General features: G+C 34.7%; 4 protein-coding genes across 6 annotated transcripts; 2 read left to right on the top strand and 2 right to left on the bottom strand.

Annotated features, from left to right (window-relative positions):
- The first annotated feature begins 1,455 nt into the window (after positions 1-1,455).
- Positions 1,456-4,023, top strand: LOC105164274 (uncharacterized). 3 transcript variants are annotated; one of them, XM_011082892.3, is made up of 2 exons: positions 1,456-1,580; positions 2,465-4,023. In XM_011082892.3, the coding sequence occupies exon 2, from the start codon at positions 2,516-2,518 to the stop codon at positions 3,854-3,856; it is 1,341 nt and encodes a 446-aa protein (XP_011081194.1). In that variant the 5' UTR covers positions 1,456-1,580; positions 2,465-2,515; the 3' UTR covers positions 3,857-4,023. The 3 variants fall into 3 exon arrangements, with proteins under 3 accessions (XP_011081194.1, XP_011081209.1, XP_011081201.1); XM_011082907.3 differs by having other exon boundaries at positions 1,472-1,580; positions 2,584-4,023; XM_011082899.3 differs by having other exon boundaries at positions 1,476-1,580; positions 2,462-4,023.
- A 1,707-nt stretch (positions 4,024-5,730) lies between these two features.
- On the bottom strand, positions 5,731-9,490 carry LOC105164268 (cytochrome c oxidase subunit 5b-1, mitochondrial). Its single transcript, XM_011082882.3, has 6 exons — positions 9,156-9,490; positions 8,899-8,984; positions 8,724-8,774; positions 6,960-7,026; positions 6,781-6,860; positions 5,731-6,088 (listed from the first exon to the last, which is right to left on the bottom strand). The coding sequence occupies exons 1-6, from the start codon at positions 9,304-9,306 to the stop codon at positions 6,020-6,022; spliced, it is 504 nt and encodes a 167-aa protein (XP_011081184.1). The 5' UTR covers positions 9,307-9,490; the 3' UTR covers positions 5,731-6,019.
- A 1,242-nt stretch (positions 9,491-10,732) lies between these two features.
- LOC105164263 (cytochrome c1-2, heme protein, mitochondrial) lies at positions 10,733-14,229 on the top strand. The gene is made up of 8 exons (XM_088880715.1): positions 10,733-10,890; positions 11,069-11,154; positions 12,097-12,320; positions 12,613-12,892; positions 12,977-13,048; positions 13,583-13,699; positions 13,782-13,847; positions 13,941-14,229. Exons 1-8 carry the CDS (start codon positions 10,887-10,889, stop codon positions 14,055-14,057), a joined length of 966 nt encoding a protein of 321 aa, XP_088736841.1. The 5' UTR covers positions 10,733-10,886; the 3' UTR covers positions 14,058-14,229.
- Positions 14,230-15,390: 1,161 nt separating this feature from the next.
- On the bottom strand, positions 15,391-17,842 carry LOC105164253 (BIIDXI-like protein At5g11420). The gene is made up of 3 exons (XM_011082869.3): positions 17,684-17,842; positions 16,245-16,757; positions 15,391-16,107 (listed from the first exon to the last, which is right to left on the bottom strand). Exons 1-3 carry the CDS (start codon positions 17,745-17,747, stop codon positions 15,572-15,574), a joined length of 1,113 nt encoding a protein of 370 aa, XP_011081171.2. The 5' UTR covers positions 17,748-17,842; the 3' UTR covers positions 15,391-15,571.
- Positions 17,843-20,076: the final 2,234 nt, after the last annotated feature.

Below are 20,076 nucleotides of genomic sequence, written 5' to 3'. Positions count from 1 at the left end.
GTTCGAGTCTCAACCGTGCTAATCCATGGGCTGGGTCTTGGATTTAAAAATTGATTCAATTGGGCCCACCTAGAGATTTAGGACTGCCCCAAGATCGGTTATAAATAGTAGTTGGCAGGTCTGGGCAGGCTTTTTCGAATTGGTCCGCGTCGGTCTTCAACCGACCCAGTTCACTATACACCTTGAGTACCATCTATATCATTATAAGTTGATAAATACTTAAGTTAAACTATTTGTAAAAATTTCTTAAATTTTGGCCCCGCAAACTTACAATACACCTAAATAAAATAACGAACTTTAAATTAAAAAAAAAAAACTCTAGATCATAATATTTAAATAAAAAATTAATTACTGAATTATTGATAAGGGTTGACTCAAGCCTAAAGGAGAGTATAGCTCGAGCTAAGCTCGTCTGTCTCATTTCTTATCTGAGTCCAGCTTGAGCTGAAAGTAGAATATAATATACTTTAATTTCTTCAAATCTTAAACAATTCAAATTACTTTCAATTATTATGAAATATCAAAGTTACCAAAATTTAAAAAAAAAAAAAAAGAAAAAATGAAGAAAAGGCGTGGTGCGTAAGCTACTGAAGCCGGTTAAGGCGCCGGTATCAATTATTTTTATTTATTTTCCTTAATTAAATGGCAAAATGCGCGGCTTTGTATAGGCGGCGGCTTGTGGGAGCGAGGATTGTATGATAAAATTAATTAGGGAGTATTAATAGACTTATTTTAAATAATATGATTTGAAGAATAATTTTTATTTTAATTCTCTTTTCTCCCTCCTTTTAGCTCTTTAAACTAAAATTTCTTTTATATTTATGTCTTATATATTTGTTGGTCTTATATATGTAAATTACCAAAAAAAAATTATAAAATTTGAAATTCATTATTTCGTAAAATAAATATCAACCTTTTTTCTCTTTGATTTTTAAACATATAAAAAAAATTTAGATGATTTCGGTTCTATTCAATATAGTGGGTTTGGAACAAATCCCACAAACCATACAATTGTTTTACTGAAATATTTATAAATTACTTATCAACACAACGCTCATAATAATAATAGGGAAAAAAGAGACATGATTTATATTATAATAACTCGTTCAAATTAAGTCTACATGTGTTGGTTTTTACTAATTAATTATCAGAAATATTGAGTTTTATGTATCGTAAATATTTATGATTTTGCATTAGAAGATTATATGACGGGAATCGAGTTCAAATTAATTAAAAAAATTAAGTAAAATAATACATTTTTATAAATGAAAATAACATATAATTTTAAATTTAAATTATTTTTTAGACCCAAAAAAAAAAAGAAAAAGAAAAATTTTCAGAGAAAAATTTTTAGAACCCTAATGAAATTAGGTATACGTCATGTTGACGGTCCCAGAGCATTTCCCAAGGGGAAGGGCGTTAGAGTAATTTCAGACAACACTAGCTATAAATAACCTCTTCTTCCGCTGTACCTTATTTTCTCATCCAGCTGCTCTTCTCCTTGAAATCTCTCTCTTCTCCATTTCTGGAGTCTTCCATCATCGAAGACCTACCTCCAGTCGGGCCTGAACGGGCCTTTGGTACGTCGAATTTCTCATTTTTCTCGTTTTATTTCTTTTTACCCCCGGGGTGGTTTAATTTCTTCGTGTGTGGTCTCTGTTGTGTGTGTGAGTTTTCAAATGTTTGATTCACGGGAATTACGGTGGGGTTATTGTTGTTGGGGGTGGATCACGTGGGGTTTAGGGTTTGAGGTGCTTGATTTGTTGGTTTCTTTCTGATCTTCTGGTTTATTGATTGGTGTTTTTCGTATGAACCGGGGGGCTTTTTTTGTATTTGTTTTTATGTTTTTAGACGTGTATTTCTTCTTTATTTGTACTGTGGTTGGATTTACCTTCGTGAATTGGAGATTTTGGCTGTTCATATGGTGAGATTAGGTTGAAGTTTTTGGGGTTGACTTGGTCATGGGTAATTTTTTCTTTTTGGGGGTTGGTATGGGGGTGGTTCTAATTTTCTGGTAAAGCAAATTACCTGTATGCAAACTCTCAGCTGACTTGGGTTTGGCTATTAAATCTGAGGAATTACCTCTTTCTCTCTCTGTGTGTGTTTTGTGTTGTTTGAAATCCCATTCTTTTAATGATATCTTTACAGTGTTTTAAAAGAATCCCACATTTTTAAACCTCTTTGCATTACAAAATTGTGCAATCTCTCATGCAGTTGTTTACAAACTATAAGTGGCCAGTCTTATGCTTATTTAAGGATTTATTTTTGTGGTTGGCTTCCTGTTGGTGTCTGCTTAAATGTGTTTGTCATGTTAACTCTTTTTAATTGTAGGAGCATTTTTTAGCTATGTGGTCTGCGTATTAGTGAAAAAAAACTATAGATTGGTTGTTTCTTGCACTTTTATATTCAAGTAGATTGGGACTAACCATTTTCATTAAAATCTGATTTGGATATTTGAAAGCAGTTTTGGCGTGCAGAAGAAAACATAGTTCTAATAGTTTCTTGGCTTCTCAAAATGCCAAAAGATAGAAGGGTGAATTCCTCGTCTTTTGACAGGGCTACCGTGTCTCCTTATTCTTGCAGCTCTAAGATTTCAGATCGCAAAAATTGCGACAGCTCTTCCCCTCAAGTCGGGGATGAAAGAGAATGGGAAGAGGCTCGATGCCCCATTTGCATGGAGCACCCTCACAATGCTGTCTTGTTACTTTGTTCTTCTCGGGAGAAAGGTTGTCGTCCTTTCATCTGTGACACAAGCTATCGACACTCCAATTGTCTGGATCAGTACCGCAAGTCAGCTGCTGCATCATGTCTACCTGGAGAACAGCAATCTGAGCTTGTCTGCCCCCTTTGCCGGGGGGTAATAACTGGATGGGATGTCATACAGCCAGCACGGACCTTCATGAATTCCAAAATGAGAAGCTGTTCTCTAGAAACATGTGGTTTCACCGGAAATTATGCCGAGCTAAGGAAGCATGCTAGGCTCGAGCACCCCTACGAACGACCATCGGAGGCCAGCCCCACCCGGCAATCAAATTGGGCATTGCTGGAGCAACAAAGGGAAATTGAGGATGCACTTGCACACCAATCAGATATTGAGTATGACTGGGATGGTTGGCCTAGCTGGGATGAATGGGGTGAAGATGATTTGTGGAGTGATGGAAGCTTTTTTGACTTCCCAAGTGGAATGTCCGACATTGAGGACGAATTGATAGATGAAATGTTTAGCGGGCTCTCTTTATCTTTCTTTAGTTTGTATGCATCTCCTGAGGAGGAGATGATGGATTCTGGTAGCTCAAGAGGTAGTGACAGGCCCCAGAGGATAGCTGTGTCCACCAATTCACGCCCAAGGTCAAGTAATGAAGTAGGAAATCCATTGGCAAGCTCAAGGTCAAGATCAAGTTATCAGAGTGAAACAAGGTCAAGATCAAGTTATCAGAGTGCAAATGGTGCAACCATTTCAAGGTCGACAGTTGGTTATCACAGAGAAAATGATGTGACAAATTTAAGGTCAAGATCGAGTTACCACCAAGGAAATGGATCAATAATTTCAAGTCCAAGATCGAGTTATCACAGGGGAAATGCAAATGCCCGGACAAGTCTAAGGGCAAGATCCAGTTATCCCAGGGAATACAGCTCAACTATTTCAAGGTCAAGATCAAGTTATCATAGAGAAAATGCCCCAGCCAGTTCAAGAACAAGATCACGCCATCAAAGAGAATACGACCCTTTAATTTCAAGGGCAAGCACGAGGTACTATCGCACGGAAGTTGCACCTCGTGAGAGACACTCTGCTACTAGATATTTACCTGGCCCATCAAGGCAGCCTCGTTCTAGTTTTGGAGGCCGCGAAGAATAAGAATCTTCAATTGTTGTACAATGCTTTGTCTGTTTCTGGAAACGGTAGTTTTTGAGTCAAGATCTTTTCTTTTCATTTTTGAACTCGTGAAGCTTCTATCTTTTTGTCTCTTCCATGGTCGGTCTTTGTTTATTTATTGGTATTTATTTGTTGAGTGGTGATTTTCAGATTTGGATGTTTACCACGTTTAACCATACCATGATGCTAGAAGGGAAAAAGAAAAGTTAGCACCAATCAAATCTTCAACTACGATGGCTGCTCAATTTTCCATTTTGTAACTTTGAATTCTAGAGTCTGGTTCGTTAAAGACCAGCGCAGTCAGGTCATAATGTTCAACAGACTTCCCACCCCCAACCACAAACTGGAATAGCACGCCACACACTACACATACTACAATAAATGTCAATTAGGTCTTGACATTATAGTTAAGTAGCTTCTTGTCATAACACAAATATAAAAAAGAATAGTGGCAATTTGTGACATCACAATATTAGTTATGTTCTTAAATATTTGTACTAATATAGTGAATTATATTTATACCAAATGACTAGTGTATCTTTTAACCGCGACTATGATATTATATTTATCTTTCACTTTCATTCATCCTTATCATTTACTATGTTTCAAATCATATATTGATTTTTGTTTTTAAATCTATGACGTATCTGTTAGGTTATATGTAAGCAAGTACCATAGTATATACTGCGGTGGCCAGTATCGCAAAAGAAAACTGAAAACGGTAAAACCCAAGACAGAAAGGAACTAAATTAAAATGTTTATATAGTTAATGATCATATGCTATTTCAATTTCAGTCTGAGTGAATTGATTCGAAACCGATGAACTTAGCCCAAATCTTGCGGAGCTAAACCCATTAATCCTAATAGAACAAACATATAAATAAGATAATAATTAAAAGTTTTTATTCATTAATTAGTTCTCCTAACCATCCAATGAAAACGAAACAGAAATAGTATAATATAAATCAACTGTAAACCAAGACTACCCTATTCATAAATCAACTGTAATCGCAACTTTGACTCTGAAACTGATCAGACCGTTGGAGGAGATGTTGCCGCTTCAATTCCTTATGCACCGCTGTTCACATTTTTGACCGTGATGTGGCCACCAAGGGTAGGGGAAAGGAGGATGCGCAAATGGCCAATGTGGTGGCCACTTGAAATCGGTATAGGGCATTGAGGGCATACGGCCTATGTGGAGGCCAGTTGAAGCCACTGGAAGCATCGGCGGGTGAATGGATGGCCAAACAAAGGCCACTTGAAACCACCTGAGGGCATGAGTGGATGGACAGAGTGCCAGTGAAAACCACCGGCCAGGAATTGGTGGATGAGGAAAAAGACAGGGGCAGGGGTGGGGGAAGGGGAAGAAATGAGGAAAGCACCAGTGGAACCAGACCTCTCTTTTTGCAGCAGGGTACTGAATATTGAAGTCGTGGTGTGTAGGATGGAAGGTAAGGTAAACTTATAAACTCACTCTAAATTTTTGTTTATAGCATACCAGTATTTTATGTCCAAGGCTCTCTAATGGTTGTAAATGGAGTATTCTCAAATTGGATGTCAGTGCAATTTTTAAGATCAAAACACATCATAAATGGACATAAGTACACCTCTAAAATGGCTACCACCGTAAGCATTTTTTACTTCCTGATTGAGTCAGATCTTTCCCAAAACTAACCAATACTAATATTTACCAGTTCCTATGTCCTGTAGTCCCTGCAGGAATTCAGGGAAAGCCATTAAAAGACCGTTGAGATCTCACCTCCTCATTGCTAACTGAAGAAATATGCATCAACAAACTGCTTAACTTCATAATGATGTATTTGGAAGGTAGAATGATGGAGAATAAGATCCCTGTGTTTGCAGAAACAATCAAAGTGGCTAGAATGAACTGAATGTTGCCATCCATTATTGTATCCTACAGGATTAAGGGTGAAATCCATATTTCTAATGGACGACTCCCCATGTCTTTAAATCCAAAAAACCACCATCGAGAAACGGGTTAAATTGTTGCAAAAGCAACCTAAAACCATAGATCCCATCAAAGCATTTGCGAAACAAAGAAGCTTTTGGAAAACCTGAAGAATATTACAAAGTTCGCTTGTCCTGTCCCCAGATCTTATTCTGGCAGCAAATTGCCGAGTATATTTAGTGATGATGATCATCCTCATCGTCTCCATGTCCATCAGGAGGTCCGCCTGGGCCAACCACTTCCAACTGTCAACCAAGAACAGGCTGTAAGCATTTTGATGGAAATAACCAAGGGGCATTCTCAAAGCAGACAGAGATATACCAAGAAAACAGAACTTCCAAACTAATCACATAACAAATGCCATCCACAAAATAATTGATTAATGCAGTAGATTTTCACAAATGATTTCTAAGGGTTTACAGGCAAAAAGAAGCTGAAGCTAGAAGCAAACCTAACCCATGCCTTTGACTGCATCCCAGATTAAACATAACAAAACAAACGCAGAAGGCAACCGACTAAATCTTATGGGGTGAAAGATTGATTCAGCTTCTTATCCAACTAAATTGCAATCTGGTTTCAACTTGTTTTCACTGCAAAGCAATTCTGCCAGCTATCAACATACACAACCTTCGGCAGTTTTCAACACTATTTTATTACTCTCTAGAATTTAAAAAGAAGAAGCTGTTTGCCACCATGCTCACAATATCTGCGTTTCTGAGTGTGCAATAGTGTAGATTTGGTGTATAGCGAAGCAAATGAGAATCCCTAGGCATCACAAGGAAGAACCATACATGGATTACTAAATAGCTTTCTCAAGCAATCATGATTCTCATGTCCAGCTCTCAATGCAATTAAAAGTTGTATAGTCCACACTCATTATATAATCTCCAAATCTTCACCAATCTATGCTAGTCAATTAAATGTCTAATGTACTTACCATGAAGTACTGTGAGCACACTGGGCACTCATGTGGCTTGCCCTTCTCTAGCCAGAACCAAACAACATCATGCTCATCCTCTGTTAAATATTGAGTGGGGACACAAATGATCAAAATTCAGTAGGACGGAACTAAAAGAAAATTTTGCGAGTCTTACAACTAAACACCTAAAGCCTTACCGCCTTCAGCTCCAGGGCATCCCACAATTCTTTTGTCATAATAAGACTTGATCACAGCAGGTGCTTCCTGCAGATAAGCAGGAGCAAAAATGTTAATTCTCCTATGCATGCATTTCAAATGAAGAAAAGCAATACTGATGATGATTTTGTAATAAAATCTAAGACAGTGAAATTCCAGCAGCATCCAAAGAAGCAGTGACCAATTCGGTATGATCGAGGTAATATGTTTATCAGAATTCTTAACTGAAAGATTTAAAAAGAGAGATCTAAGTTAAAGTACAAATTTGCTCAGAAGGAGAATTCTCTTTCTATTGATTTCTGCAGGTCAAAACCGAAGTCTTTGGATGAGACCAGGCATGAATTGAAAAAGAAATGTAACCGACAATATTTCTCAGATGATACTCAAGAGTGTTTATCCCTTGAACATTACGGATTGGTAGTCAGATAGACATCTAAATTTAGTTGTTTAACCACTTATTCCTCGATCTCAATCTTTATGATAATAAAATTGTAGAACACTCCAAAAAGTATTAACAGAAAAACAAAAATGAGCAGTAATAGCACCTCCCAAAATATCAGTTATCATATAAACTGAGAAGGATCCTTAACAACTTCCTTCTTCATTTCAGATTCCTTCTCCTTGTTCATCACTTCTTATTTGAAGTAAAATAAATCTCCTCTCCACTCACATTTCTCTATTTCAAGCACTCACGTCGCAGAGTTCACACCATAAAGCAATTGTACGAATATTTTGTTTTTTCATGTGTAAGGTCCGTGTATATGCAGTTTAACCTGAAACCAGATTATCCTGTCTCACTAGCTAGATTAAGGAACTGAACATAATTCATCAGCTATATACATTAACCAAAATGCATGCACCAATTTTTTCAGAAGAAATTGGTACTATGCAGAACGTAGAGATCCATTTGTAAAAGAGCGGGTAAGAAAATTCGGACGAGCATAGCAGAGCTGTAGGCCACAATGAAGACACAAAGAATTAGATCTCTAAGCAAAAAGAAATAAGTGAACCTAAAAGGAGAAGTAGCAGCTTTCACAAGAATGTCTCAAGTCCTTTCCAGCTTGGCGAATGCAAATGTTGATTGCCAGAAGGAATGTGAACTTTGTGAATCCAAAATTCACACGATACAGTGTTCTGACCAATGTTCCCAACACAAACACCTTATAAACAAGGGCAATGTGGCCTTTACTCCCACAAAACTAGACAAATCACACATAAAAGTAGCTGATGATGGAATCTTCATAGAATTGGAACATCACCACTTTAAAACATCAAACTCTCGATGAAATAGCTCTAATACTAGGAAAACAAATTTCGCAAATACGAACAGTAAAAGGTTCAGTGCCTAAGCTAGAATGGCTTCTATGAACAAAGAGAACAGAGAGAATGATGAACAAATATAGAAGATATAAAATTTTAGAAAGGAACAACATCCAGGCATAAATAAATACATACGTGCTATTAATCACCGCTGTAATTTCTATTCCTCCCTACTTGATATTTCTAGTTTCAGGTAGCAGATAACTACAATTGAGAAATGTGCCATACCGTCTAAATTGCTACTTAGTCCCAGTACATGTACGTAACGTTGAAGATTTCATTAACTTTTAAACAGCCATGCAATTCCCATGCAATATGGCAGCTTTTTATTGATACTCAACACGTTATCATTGGCCAACGGCAAGTAATACCAACTCAAAATCCGAAATCAATTAGCAAAGAAAATTACAATAGATAACACTGACCTTCGTTCCAAAGGGACCCGCTGGGTAGTTGATTTCCAGAAGGTCCTTTCCCTATTCAAAATAATTCAACAAAAACGAGCACCAAAACAAAAAATTAACTAAAAACAACCAAAATATCGCTTCAGTAAACAAGGTAACAAGAGCCCAATAAAAACAAAGACAATGAAATACTAACTTGCAGCTCCGCTTCGAGCTCTTCCCGCTCATGACCAGTAGCAATCGGCATTACGTCCTCAACTCGTTTTGCAGTCACATTCCCCACTAAACACATTCATTAACCGAAAGCAACATTTATCATCACTCATCAGTATAATCAAAACAAAATCACCTCAAATAAAATATACATCAATCCAAATCACATTTATAAATACAGCCACAGATTTCAAAATAAAAATTGAAATAGATTAGGGTTAAGCAAGCTGAGACACACACCAGATTCAGTACTGAAATGGCGAGAAACAGCAGCAAATGAACGGATGCCATTCACCGAATCACTCGACGATCCCCCGGTGCACCTGGTAGGCCTGAGCGCGGATCGGGTCGGGGCGAGTGTTCGGAGTTGGGTAGCTAGCCTTCTCCACATGATTCGGATCCGATTCCGATTGTTATCTCAGGTAGCCCCTTGGATAAACAACGATCAATTCGTGTCTCCAGAAAATTCGCGGCGGATTGAATAGACAAAGAGAGGGGAAGGAAGAGGAGGAGGCGTTGGGAGGATTGGTTTCTGACTAGGGTGGCTTTACTGTGTAGAGAAATAGCTGAGCTCTGCACTTGACTCGCGCGTGTGAAAGACCTTTCACGCGTGTTTCTAATTCTTTTCCAACTCATACCCTTTTTGAGTATCTTCCTTTATTAATTTATTTTTTTGTTTTTTTCTTTTGTGGTGATCTACATTCCTACATCAATTTCGGATCAACGGTTTGAGCATTTCAAAGCTAATTTGCTAATATATAACTTTTCTATTGTAATAAAATATATATATGTGATTAAACTACATTGTCCAGATTTAATTTTTTATTTTTTAGATAAATTAACAATTAAAAGTTTAATAAATTGATTAATAATTAAATTCCAAATTAAAAATTTATAATAAATTTTAATTTCATATACTTTCAGACTAATAGATTCACGATAAGCGCATACTAAATTTGAATTTTTTACATTTTGCTAGATTGATCCAAAATATACTTTTTTTAATTAAATAATTCGACCCATGCATGTCATTAAGAAATTAGTCACCAAAATCTACAACAAATTATATATAAAGCAAGTTCAAAATTATCGGTCACGACAAAGTATTGTAATCACAAGATTTCTTATCTTTTCTAGCTACAAACCGCAAAAGCATTGATATTAAATTTCAAGGTAACATGTAAGTTACTTTTACAAGTTTGGATGAAATTATACATTCTCGTCCTATACAAGTTTAGAGTCCTTTGGCCATAGTTTGGAAAAAAATGATCAAAGGGATAGTTTTCATTTTTAGAGATTGTAACCTATTAATTTTTGTCCATATTTTTCAATTTCATAACTATTTTTTACATATTCGAAATTTATGTAAATATATATGCTTAAAGGCATTAATACAGCAAATACTGATTTAATTTATTTATTGTCTCTCAAAGTATGTTGTGGTACAAAACTATTAATGTATTTAACTCATATTTGGTATTGATGTACCGAACGATATAACTGATTGTTTTAATTAGAAATATATATATATATATATATATTTACAGTGTTTTTAATATATTAAGTGGAGTTGCATTACGGTTTTGTCCTTGATTCTTATTGAATAGGTTCATCAAGAACAAACATCTTTTAAGGGCATTTAGGTAATTAACAATTTGTCATTTATGATATACCCTTGTTCTATAGATTAATGAAATGTGAGGCATATATACCTATTTGTCACGCCAATGCTTACATCTTGTTTTCTGATCAAGGGTGTTCCGGTCCAAGTATTAATTCAGGGGTAACATTGTAATTCGGCCAATCGGCACGAGCAAACGGGATTAGCGACTGCGTGTAAGCCGCTCATGTGCAACTTCGCCTAAGCTCATCCCTAAAGTACACAGACACCCCTTCACTCGTCTTCTTCCTTCCTCCCTCTTCCTCTCTCCTTTTCTTTCTTTCCTTGTAATTTATAAGAAGAAAAAAAAAATGAGTAAGCTTCTCTTCTCTCTCCCCATCCTTCCTTCGATTTTGTAATGGATTTTTTTTGTTCGTTATGATTGTTACGGATGCTATGTTTCTCCGTTGAATGCAATCGTGGAGGTTTGAGGATGAGAATACGAATGGTTGTTTAACTTTTGAGTGATTAATTTTTTGTTGTTATGAATCAGGATTTGGAAAGGTCAATAGATTTTTCGCGCAATTCGCTCGCCAAAGTGTTGCGAATGAGCCTCCGCTTGGAGCCTCTGATTTCAAGGTATGGCTATTCGCTGTATTATTTGATTCGTTTTTTCGCGGAAAGATTTGAGTTTGATAATTTGCTTCTCTAATTGATTAACTGCTTTTTATGTTTTCAGTTACTTTAAATCAGAGCGATATATTTTACATTTTTTTGTGAACTTTAAAGCCTCTTCTTCTTTGACTGAAATGTTTGTAAAATGTAGCTTCATATGAAGTGAATGGCGTGAGTTTGTAGAAAGAATTACTACTTTTGTTTCATTTAATTTCTAGAAAGTAGTAGCTTGTTAATTGGTTAATAGAATTTAAGGTAAATTCTGAGTAATTTATGTTACGATTTATTTTCAGTTTTGTTTTGTACATTGATAATATTTGGTAATTTATTTAGCACACAGATTTCAGAATTTAAATGTTTGATGGAAGTGTATATATAAATATGATGTGCAGTGAAACATATCCAGATAAGCTTGTGAAATACGTGCTAAATATAGGATTATTAAAGTGTGTATATTCAAACATATAATTATGGTTACAGGATGATTAAACATAGATAGTGATTGTAAAAGAAATAGACTTATTTTCGCTGAAGAGTTTTGAGTACCTCAATTGGGTCCAGTTAGTGAGATTTTGGCATATTATACGAATTAATTTTAGTACATATTGATAATTGGTTTTAAGAAATGTAAGAAGCATATTGGTAAACCCAAATCCAAACAAGTATGGGCAATTGTTAGCACATTTTTATTTGGATTACTATGTGAATTTCACAAATCATGATCCCAAATCATTTGTTCATCTTTTATACAAAATTTTGTATCCTGCTCTGCTTCAGAAAAATAGCTGTTCCTTGAGTCTGTAAAATTTTCACATGATATAGCTGCATTATGTGAAGTGTAATGCTGGTCTAAGCTAATTGGTGGAGGTTCCACATCTTGTTACTGATTTTTAGCATAATTTTCAGGCTGCTCCTCTGTTGCAAACACATCGTCTGAAGCATGGTCAAGGTGGATCTGGATCTGCTGGCTCAAATTTTTTCAGAGCACTTGCACTTTTTGGTGCAGGAGCTTCAGGGCTTCTGAGCTGTGCAACAATAGCATATGCTTCTGATGAAGCCGAGCATGGTTTAGAGTGTCCGAGCTATCCATGGCCTCACAAAGGCATCCTTAGTTCGTATGACCATGCTTCGTAAGTACATGCATTATTGTCTCATGACACTGTAGTGAAGGATATTTTTGTCATGTTCAATTTGAATTCTTGAACGTTTATGCTGAGCTGTCTGTCCGATACTTGCTTGGAGAAAGAATATCCTGTGAGGGCAATCAATTGCAGTCAATGTACTTCAAACTGAATTAGTCACTGACATTTATGGAATGAGTGATACCATAACTTGTATTGCTTTGTTCTGTACTAATCTGCACTTTACTTTCTGTTTGATGGTTATTTGTTCTGGCTATGAAAAGTTGAGTTGCCTGAGCAGGATTCGACGGGGTCATCAGGTTTATCAGCAAGTTTGTGCGTCATGCCACTCAATGTCACTTATTTCTTATCGTGATCTTGTTGGTGTGGCTTACACTGAGGAGGAAACTAAAGCTATGGCTGCTGAGATTGAAGTGGTTGATGGCCCCAATGATGAGGGTGAGATGTTTACTCGCCCAGGAAAGCTGAGTGATCGTTTCCCACAGCCTTATGCGAATGAACAAGCTGCAAGGTTTGCAAATGGAGGGGCCTATCCTCCAGATTTAAGTCTAATCACTAAGGTAAGTTCAGACCTTCCAATATCTGGTGGAAACTTTTTGAAAAGCATACATGACTTAGATTGCTAAGTGGTTATTATCCCTCAGGCCCGCCATAATGGTCAGAATTATGTTTTTGCTCTTCTAACTGGGTATCGTGATCCTCCAGCTGGCGTCTCGGTAATTTCCGCTTCTCAGGCTTTTCTTTCCCACCGTTCTGTCTAAGAATCAGAACATAATTAGCAAATTTTTTATACTGTGTGCTATGCTAATTTGTAAGATTATAGAGTAGTATAACTCTTCTTCTGACACCCTGCTCGGCTTCTCGGCAGTGTATTCTCTTTCAATTTGCAAAGCCAATATATAGGGTTTATGAAGAGCTCTCTTATTTCATATCATTATTGTGAGGAGTATATGAGCTACAGTGTGAGCACTGATTTACCATTATACACTTTAAACATAAAATCCTTGTTCATATTTTTGTCCAAGCTTGGAGCAATGACATGGGCCGGTTGAGCCCTGATTTGAGATTCCATGTAATGTACCCTTTATATAGATAAAATGTTTCTTTTGCTTTTCTTGTTCTTCTTTCCGCTGCTTTTATGTTCCACTTTATGCTGTGTATGGTTATGGATAAATCAATTATAACAAGTTATCCGTTTCTATTGAGTATTGAAAATCAATTTTGTTTTGCATTGTTGAGTACTATCACAGATTCGAGAAGGGCTCCACTATAATCCTTACTTCCCTGGTGGAGCAATTGCCATGCCTAAAATGCTTAACGATGGTGCTGTTGAGTATGAAGATGGTACTCCTGCGACTGAAGCACAGGTGATTTGGTCTCTGAGTTTTGTGTTCTGTAATCTTTTCCTTTTGAGTGCATAAGTACAACTCTTATTTCCTCGTGCTGTAGATGGGAAAAGACGTCGTAACATTTTTGTCTTGGGCTGCTGAACCAGAAATGGAAGAAAGAAAGCTGGTACTCCATCTCTCTAGAACCACCACATACTTGGCCATAGCTAACTTAACTTTTCCTTGTTGTCTAATCTTCTTCCCCTTGATACACTTGCAGATGGGTTTTAAGTGGATTTTTGTATTGTCACTTGCACTTCTGCAAGCAGGGTATTATAGACGCTTGAGATGGTCGGTTCTCAAGTCGCGGAAGTTGGTCCTTGATGTAGTCAACTGAGCCTCTGTACTTTTATTGCACAATGGGTTTGAGATGAAAGAATGAGCTAATAAACATTAGCATTTTGTAATAGGTCATGGGTTGTCATTCAATACACTTTCACAACCTATATCATTGCCCAGACTACGAGTATCGTCTTCTGAGGAAAAATAAATTTTACTTGCATGTGGTATGTTTGTTGATGCATTTTTGTTTCTAAATGATTTAGAAAAAAGATTTTAAACAACTTCATATCAAAAGATTTTTAAATATATTAATATTTCGTAAAATAAAAGTTAAGAGTTGAAATATTGAAATACTTCAAAATATCCGAACAAATTTTACAGGATTTATTATCGAGAATTTGAAATTTATCCATTTAAATGTAGCTTAAACAAGTTTTTGTGATTACTTTTTCCATTGCCTGAATGCCTGTCGGAATTTTTAGCTCAAATTGCGTCTAATAAAAATTAAATTAATTACACAATAAGTATAATGTGTCTACAATTTTAAAGGAATAATTATTACACAACAAATATAATAAGTTTGATATGTGATTAATTTAGTTTGACAATACATAAATTTAGATCGAAAAATGAAAAATTTTTAGTTCGATCAAATCTAAATTTAAATTAGAAAAAGAAAAACCTTGTGTGTGCGCGCTTTCATTAAGGCTTTGGGTTCGTATAGGCCCACGGGTTAATATATCCTGTTTTTTGGATATTTTCTATGTATTATTTTTTTTTGAATTAATTATAGTTAGATCCCCTTTAAAAATATAAAATTATATATTTTTAAAAAAAATTAGAATTATACTAACACCCGTTCAAAAATTTCTCATTTTACACATGACCTTATTCCATTAGGGTCAGACAGAAAATATTGATGTAAGCAAAGAAAAATACATAATATTTTTAATTTTTCATCTCATTTTAATATTCTCATGTATATTTTTTTGCTTAGAAAGAGATAAATATAATATATATATATATGGGGTGAATTTAACATCATTTCATTTTTCCCTTCATAAATACAAAATTATTACATGAAAATATTAAATAAAGGGTAAAATGAGAAATTTATGCAATTCCTTTTGCTAACATCAGTCTTTCTCATTTAATTCCTGATAAAAGGAGGTTAGGTGTAAGCAGTGAATTTTTAAATTTAGTGTATGTATAATTCCAAAACTTTTTAAAAAAAAGTATAATTTTGTATTTTTGTAAGAGATATAAGTCTAATTAACTCTTATTCTTTTGAAGATATTGGGAAATGCAATTTATTAATTAATAAATCGATCATAAATCAGTATGACTTCAATATAATGAAGAGATAATAACTATTGATGATAAAGAAATTGAACTAACATAGAATTATATAAATGCTAAAAGATAGATGAACATAGTTACATGTAAAACCACCGTAAAACAAGTTTTACCTCATTTTCCATAGGGGAAAGAAGGGAAAAATTTTTCAAGCTAGATAATAACATAGATAAATATCATATAAATCGCATAATGATAATATTCTAAACACGATCAGACACGTCCTGGACGTCGAACACCGACCAACTTCACGTCATCAATCACCGGACCACATAGAGACCCAGAATTATCGCTCTTCATGTGGTAATATGTGCTCAAGAATCTGATCCTAGTTCGAGTTGAAATGGCTTTAAACCTCAGCTTAGCACGTTTAAACCCTCCAGCTCCCTTTGATTCGTAAGGAACTTGGAGGATGACTTTTCCTGCAGTTGCCTCAACCATCATGGATCCTTCACAAGAATTCTTAGCATCACCTATTGAAAATATGAGGTCGTATGTTTTTCCAGGCACGGTTCTCACAGTTTGTGCTAACGCACTTTCCCTACCTGCCACCAACTCTACTGCCCGTTTTCCTTCTGGCACCCCAAAGTGATCAGAATCTATATACTTCACGGCTTTGAGGGACTCAATCATCCATCCAGGCAGTGGAGAGTGATCATCCTCAATGTTGGGAGGAATCAAAACACCCCAACTAGTGTTAGGGAAGATGTATGGACCCTCTTCAAAGTTCCCATTTTTCAACATGTTACCTGCACCATTTATTACAACAAACATTAGTTAGACTATAGCAAGTAGGAAAAGTCCTGCCGTTGGATCGAGCTGAATCAATTGATAACAAACGCAGTATACATCTTATTTGATTGTTTGCTCTATTGTAAAACTTTACCTCTTTGTCTCTTAGGAGTGTACAAGGCCTTGAGTGCAACAGAATCAATTAGTGGGCCACAAGCTTTGTCCTTCTCAACTCCTGGATTATGGATCACAATCTCAATCTCATTGGATTGGGCCAAGAAACCCCAACAATAAGAGTCCCATCCATCACTACTATACACTGTCTGCATAGGCAAAATCCCCCAATCCATGGACTCTGAATTGGGTGAAACGGACACATTCAGCTTCTCTTCTTGTGCACAAGTCCTTGCTGCACTGAAAGAAACTGAGTAAAACAACCCATTCTTCACCTTAACCTTGGTCTTGATGGATGCCTCGTCTCCTAGCCGAACAGCCGAGGCACCCTCTGGCACCACCAGCAGCATGTCGCCTTGTTTTTGCCCCGACTTTATGTACTCCACGAAACCGGACGTCTCCCAGTGCGGTATGCTGTGGGGGTCCATCACCTTCGTGCCCTTCATTTGCGAGGGCTTCGGCCCAAATTCAAAGTTGCCATTGGGCAGTTGTCCTGCCAACAGGATGGAACTCCACAATTAAATTTTAATACACAAAGAATTGTAAATTTGACAATGACATTTGTTATCACGTGTTAGGACAATATATTGTTTCTCTTTTGTAAGATTAAGAACAATTTGTAATATGATTTGGATGGGTAGTGTGATGTACCAACTGTACACACCATGCTATCACATGCTATGTCCACCGATTCATAGTTAAAAATAAAACTATGATTTTGAGATTTAACTCATCCAACATGGCTTACGCACCCATGCTTCCCTGTCTTGCCATACTCTGTCCTAACATATTTTTTATTTATTCAAACAATTTCAAATTATATTCTCAAATTATATTTTATTTATATATACATATTATGTATATAAAAATTACATCATCTGTTTTGTTATGTACACATGGCCTGTAAATATTAAACGGTTTGCATATATTAAATTCTATTATTTCAAAAGGATAAATAAAAAATAATTGAAAATTATCAAGTTCAAAATTAACATATATATAATCCGGCACATTATAAGTTCAATTCTCAAGTTTCAATCTCAAGGGGGAAACAAATTAAATAATATTGCCCTCCATATTACTCAATTATAAAGATTTAAAATTTATAGTCATTTAAATTTTTTGGATATTATTCTACATTATTTCAAGTAATTGCTATGAATGTTCATATGTTACAAAATTAAACCATTCAACGAGAATATAATGAAACACATAATGCCCGACTGACGCACAATATTGAAACTGTCAGCACATAATTAGATTTAAATTAATTATATAACAAATATGATATACTTATTTGATATACAATTCAGGAATAAGTACATTATATTTGTGGTGTGATTTGTTCGATCAAGCAGATGTAATTTGGATTTTTAACCAAAAAAAAAAAAAAAAAAAGCAAGAATTGGAAAAGCTTACCATCAATTAAAGAAAATGCAATATGAAAAGTGGCACAGAGTAGCACTACTATCAATTTCTTCATGACTCTCTCTCTCTGTTAGTCTTTCTCTCTCTGGAATTTGTGTGTGTTTTCTTGGGTAGGGAGGGGAAGAGAGATGCCGGTTTTGAATTAAAATGGAGGAGGATTGGGAGGGTATTTATGCCTTTCTCTCAATGAAAATGCCCCTGAGTTTGCAGGAAATTACAATCCATGCCTTACTTATTGGGAATTTAAGTGAAAGTTTGGGTCATTTTGGTCATTTCATGCAGTTGACAAGCTTTTGACCATTATTCTCGATGTCGGTTATTACCAAATCATATCGAGTTAATTTCAATGGTAAAGTCGAGACTTCACGACATTATCATTATGTGTTTTAGTTCTACTAACGATGTAGATTTTTATATACTACAATTATTTATTTATTTTAATAAAAAATATTGATGATAGTTAATTGTAAATTATTATAATTGTTAATAATCAAAATTTAAAATGTAATAACTTATTATTTTCTAACAAGAAGAAAAAATCGGATCTAGAGTAAGTCTTATTTATTTTTATTTTTTGTGGATTAAAAATAAGAACAAAGTTATCAGCACAAGAAGTGAATAATTGCAACATTATTAATTTATTATTCAGTAATTTTTTTGAAATAATTATAAAAAAAAATTGAATTATCAGTATCAATCTTGTAAACACATATTTAAAATAATCAAACAAATTTATCTAATTCATCGGATAAAACCAACATGCACGTGCAGTCCCTATCGTTGTCTGGACAACAAATAAATAAATAAATAATAAATAGTGAGAAACCTTGATTGAATCACAAGCATGATCCTAGGGATGGAATAATAAGACTATTGTTGTTAGATTAATTATTATTTACAAAAATAAATTATCCCTAATAATTTTGGAAACATGTTTTAAGCAAAACATTTAATGTTTTGCAATTATTATGATTAGGTATATGAGGGGTAGGTCCAAAACATACCCATCTCAACAACACATGCTCACACAGGGCAACTGTCTTGTGTTCGGGGATATTTTGGTCATTTTGTATATATTTTTTATTTTACTCAATTATTGCTTTTTTTTTTATTGTGGATTTTAGTGACGAGGCCCAATTTAAGTGGTGAAATTCAGAAGCAAAAAAGAAAATCGAGGTTTTGAATTTAAATTTTACTGGATGTGGGTATTTTTTTTAAAAAAAAAATTATAGTACTTATTGTTGCTTTGTTGATTAATTATTATGGATTCTTTATTGGTTAAAAATCTTATTTAATGAATTTTTCTAACAAAATCTTGACATTTTTGCCCTTCTTATAATAATAATTTTAATATATACGGTTAAAATAATCTTTACAAGTAAAATTCTTTGTAAAAAAATATTTTTATTTTCAAACGCGCCTAAAATTTAATGTATTGTATTAGCTAGACCACTTACAAAGAAAAAAGGAAAAGGAAATGACGAAAATACCCAGGAGATCTTTCTTCTGCAAATGCACATGCATCCTATCACATCATTATTATTTTGATTGGTTCCAAGAAAGTGATGGGGAGTCCAAGATTTTGCTAAGAAATATGACCCTTTCAATTGTGAGGGTATTTTCGTCAACAAATATTCATAAAAATTAATTTTACAAAAATACCTGGGGATGTGAAGTCACAAAAAGATAAAATATATTAAAATAAAAAGAAAGGAAGGAAGAATAATAGGTAGGACTTAAGAGCAATCAAGATCTGCAGGCCATGTGCCACTCAAACATATTCATTGTGGAATTAAATAATATTTTACTAAATTTCATCACACAAATCATTTAATTTTTTGTATATTTGAGCTTGTGCTTTTGTTCCCTTTTTGTCGGCAATAATTCACTATTTAATTTCGTTACATGTGCCATTAACTCTCCCCTCTCCCTCTCTCTATATATTTATATAAATAATTATTTCATTTTCTCATCAAGTTTGATGTAAGTTTAAAAAATTACATATAGTACTATTGGCGTTTGTTTCTATCTAACATATACGTCCTTCTATAAGTAAAATAAAAAATCACTGAATTTGCTGATATAACAAAAAAGTTGAATGAAAATTCATATTTACCCCAACTGACTTATTGCAAAACCAAACATATCTTTTACGATCAGACTACACTTATAAGGGTACAAATATACCTCTTCACATGCATTAATATGTAAAAATTTATAATGGTAACAAGTAAAGTTTATTATGCAATAAGTTAGTAATAAATCAATGGGCAGTACATATGAATTCTCATTCAATTTTTTTTTATTAATATTAACAAATTCATTGAATTTTGACTTATAAAGTGATTTATATATTAGATAAAAACAAAGATGTAATTACACAA

The sequence above is a fragment of the Sesamum indicum genome, linkage group LG1 (genome assembly GCF_026168435.1).
Source record: "Sesamum indicum cultivar Baizhima isolate 11 linkage group LG1, ASM2616843v1, whole genome shotgun sequence".
In the NCBI taxonomy this organism is placed as follows: Eukaryota; Viridiplantae; Streptophyta; class Magnoliopsida; order Lamiales; family Pedaliaceae; genus Sesamum; species Sesamum indicum.
The sequence above is the reverse complement of the archived record's forward strand: the minus strand, read 5'-3'. Positions and strand labels throughout refer to the sequence as shown.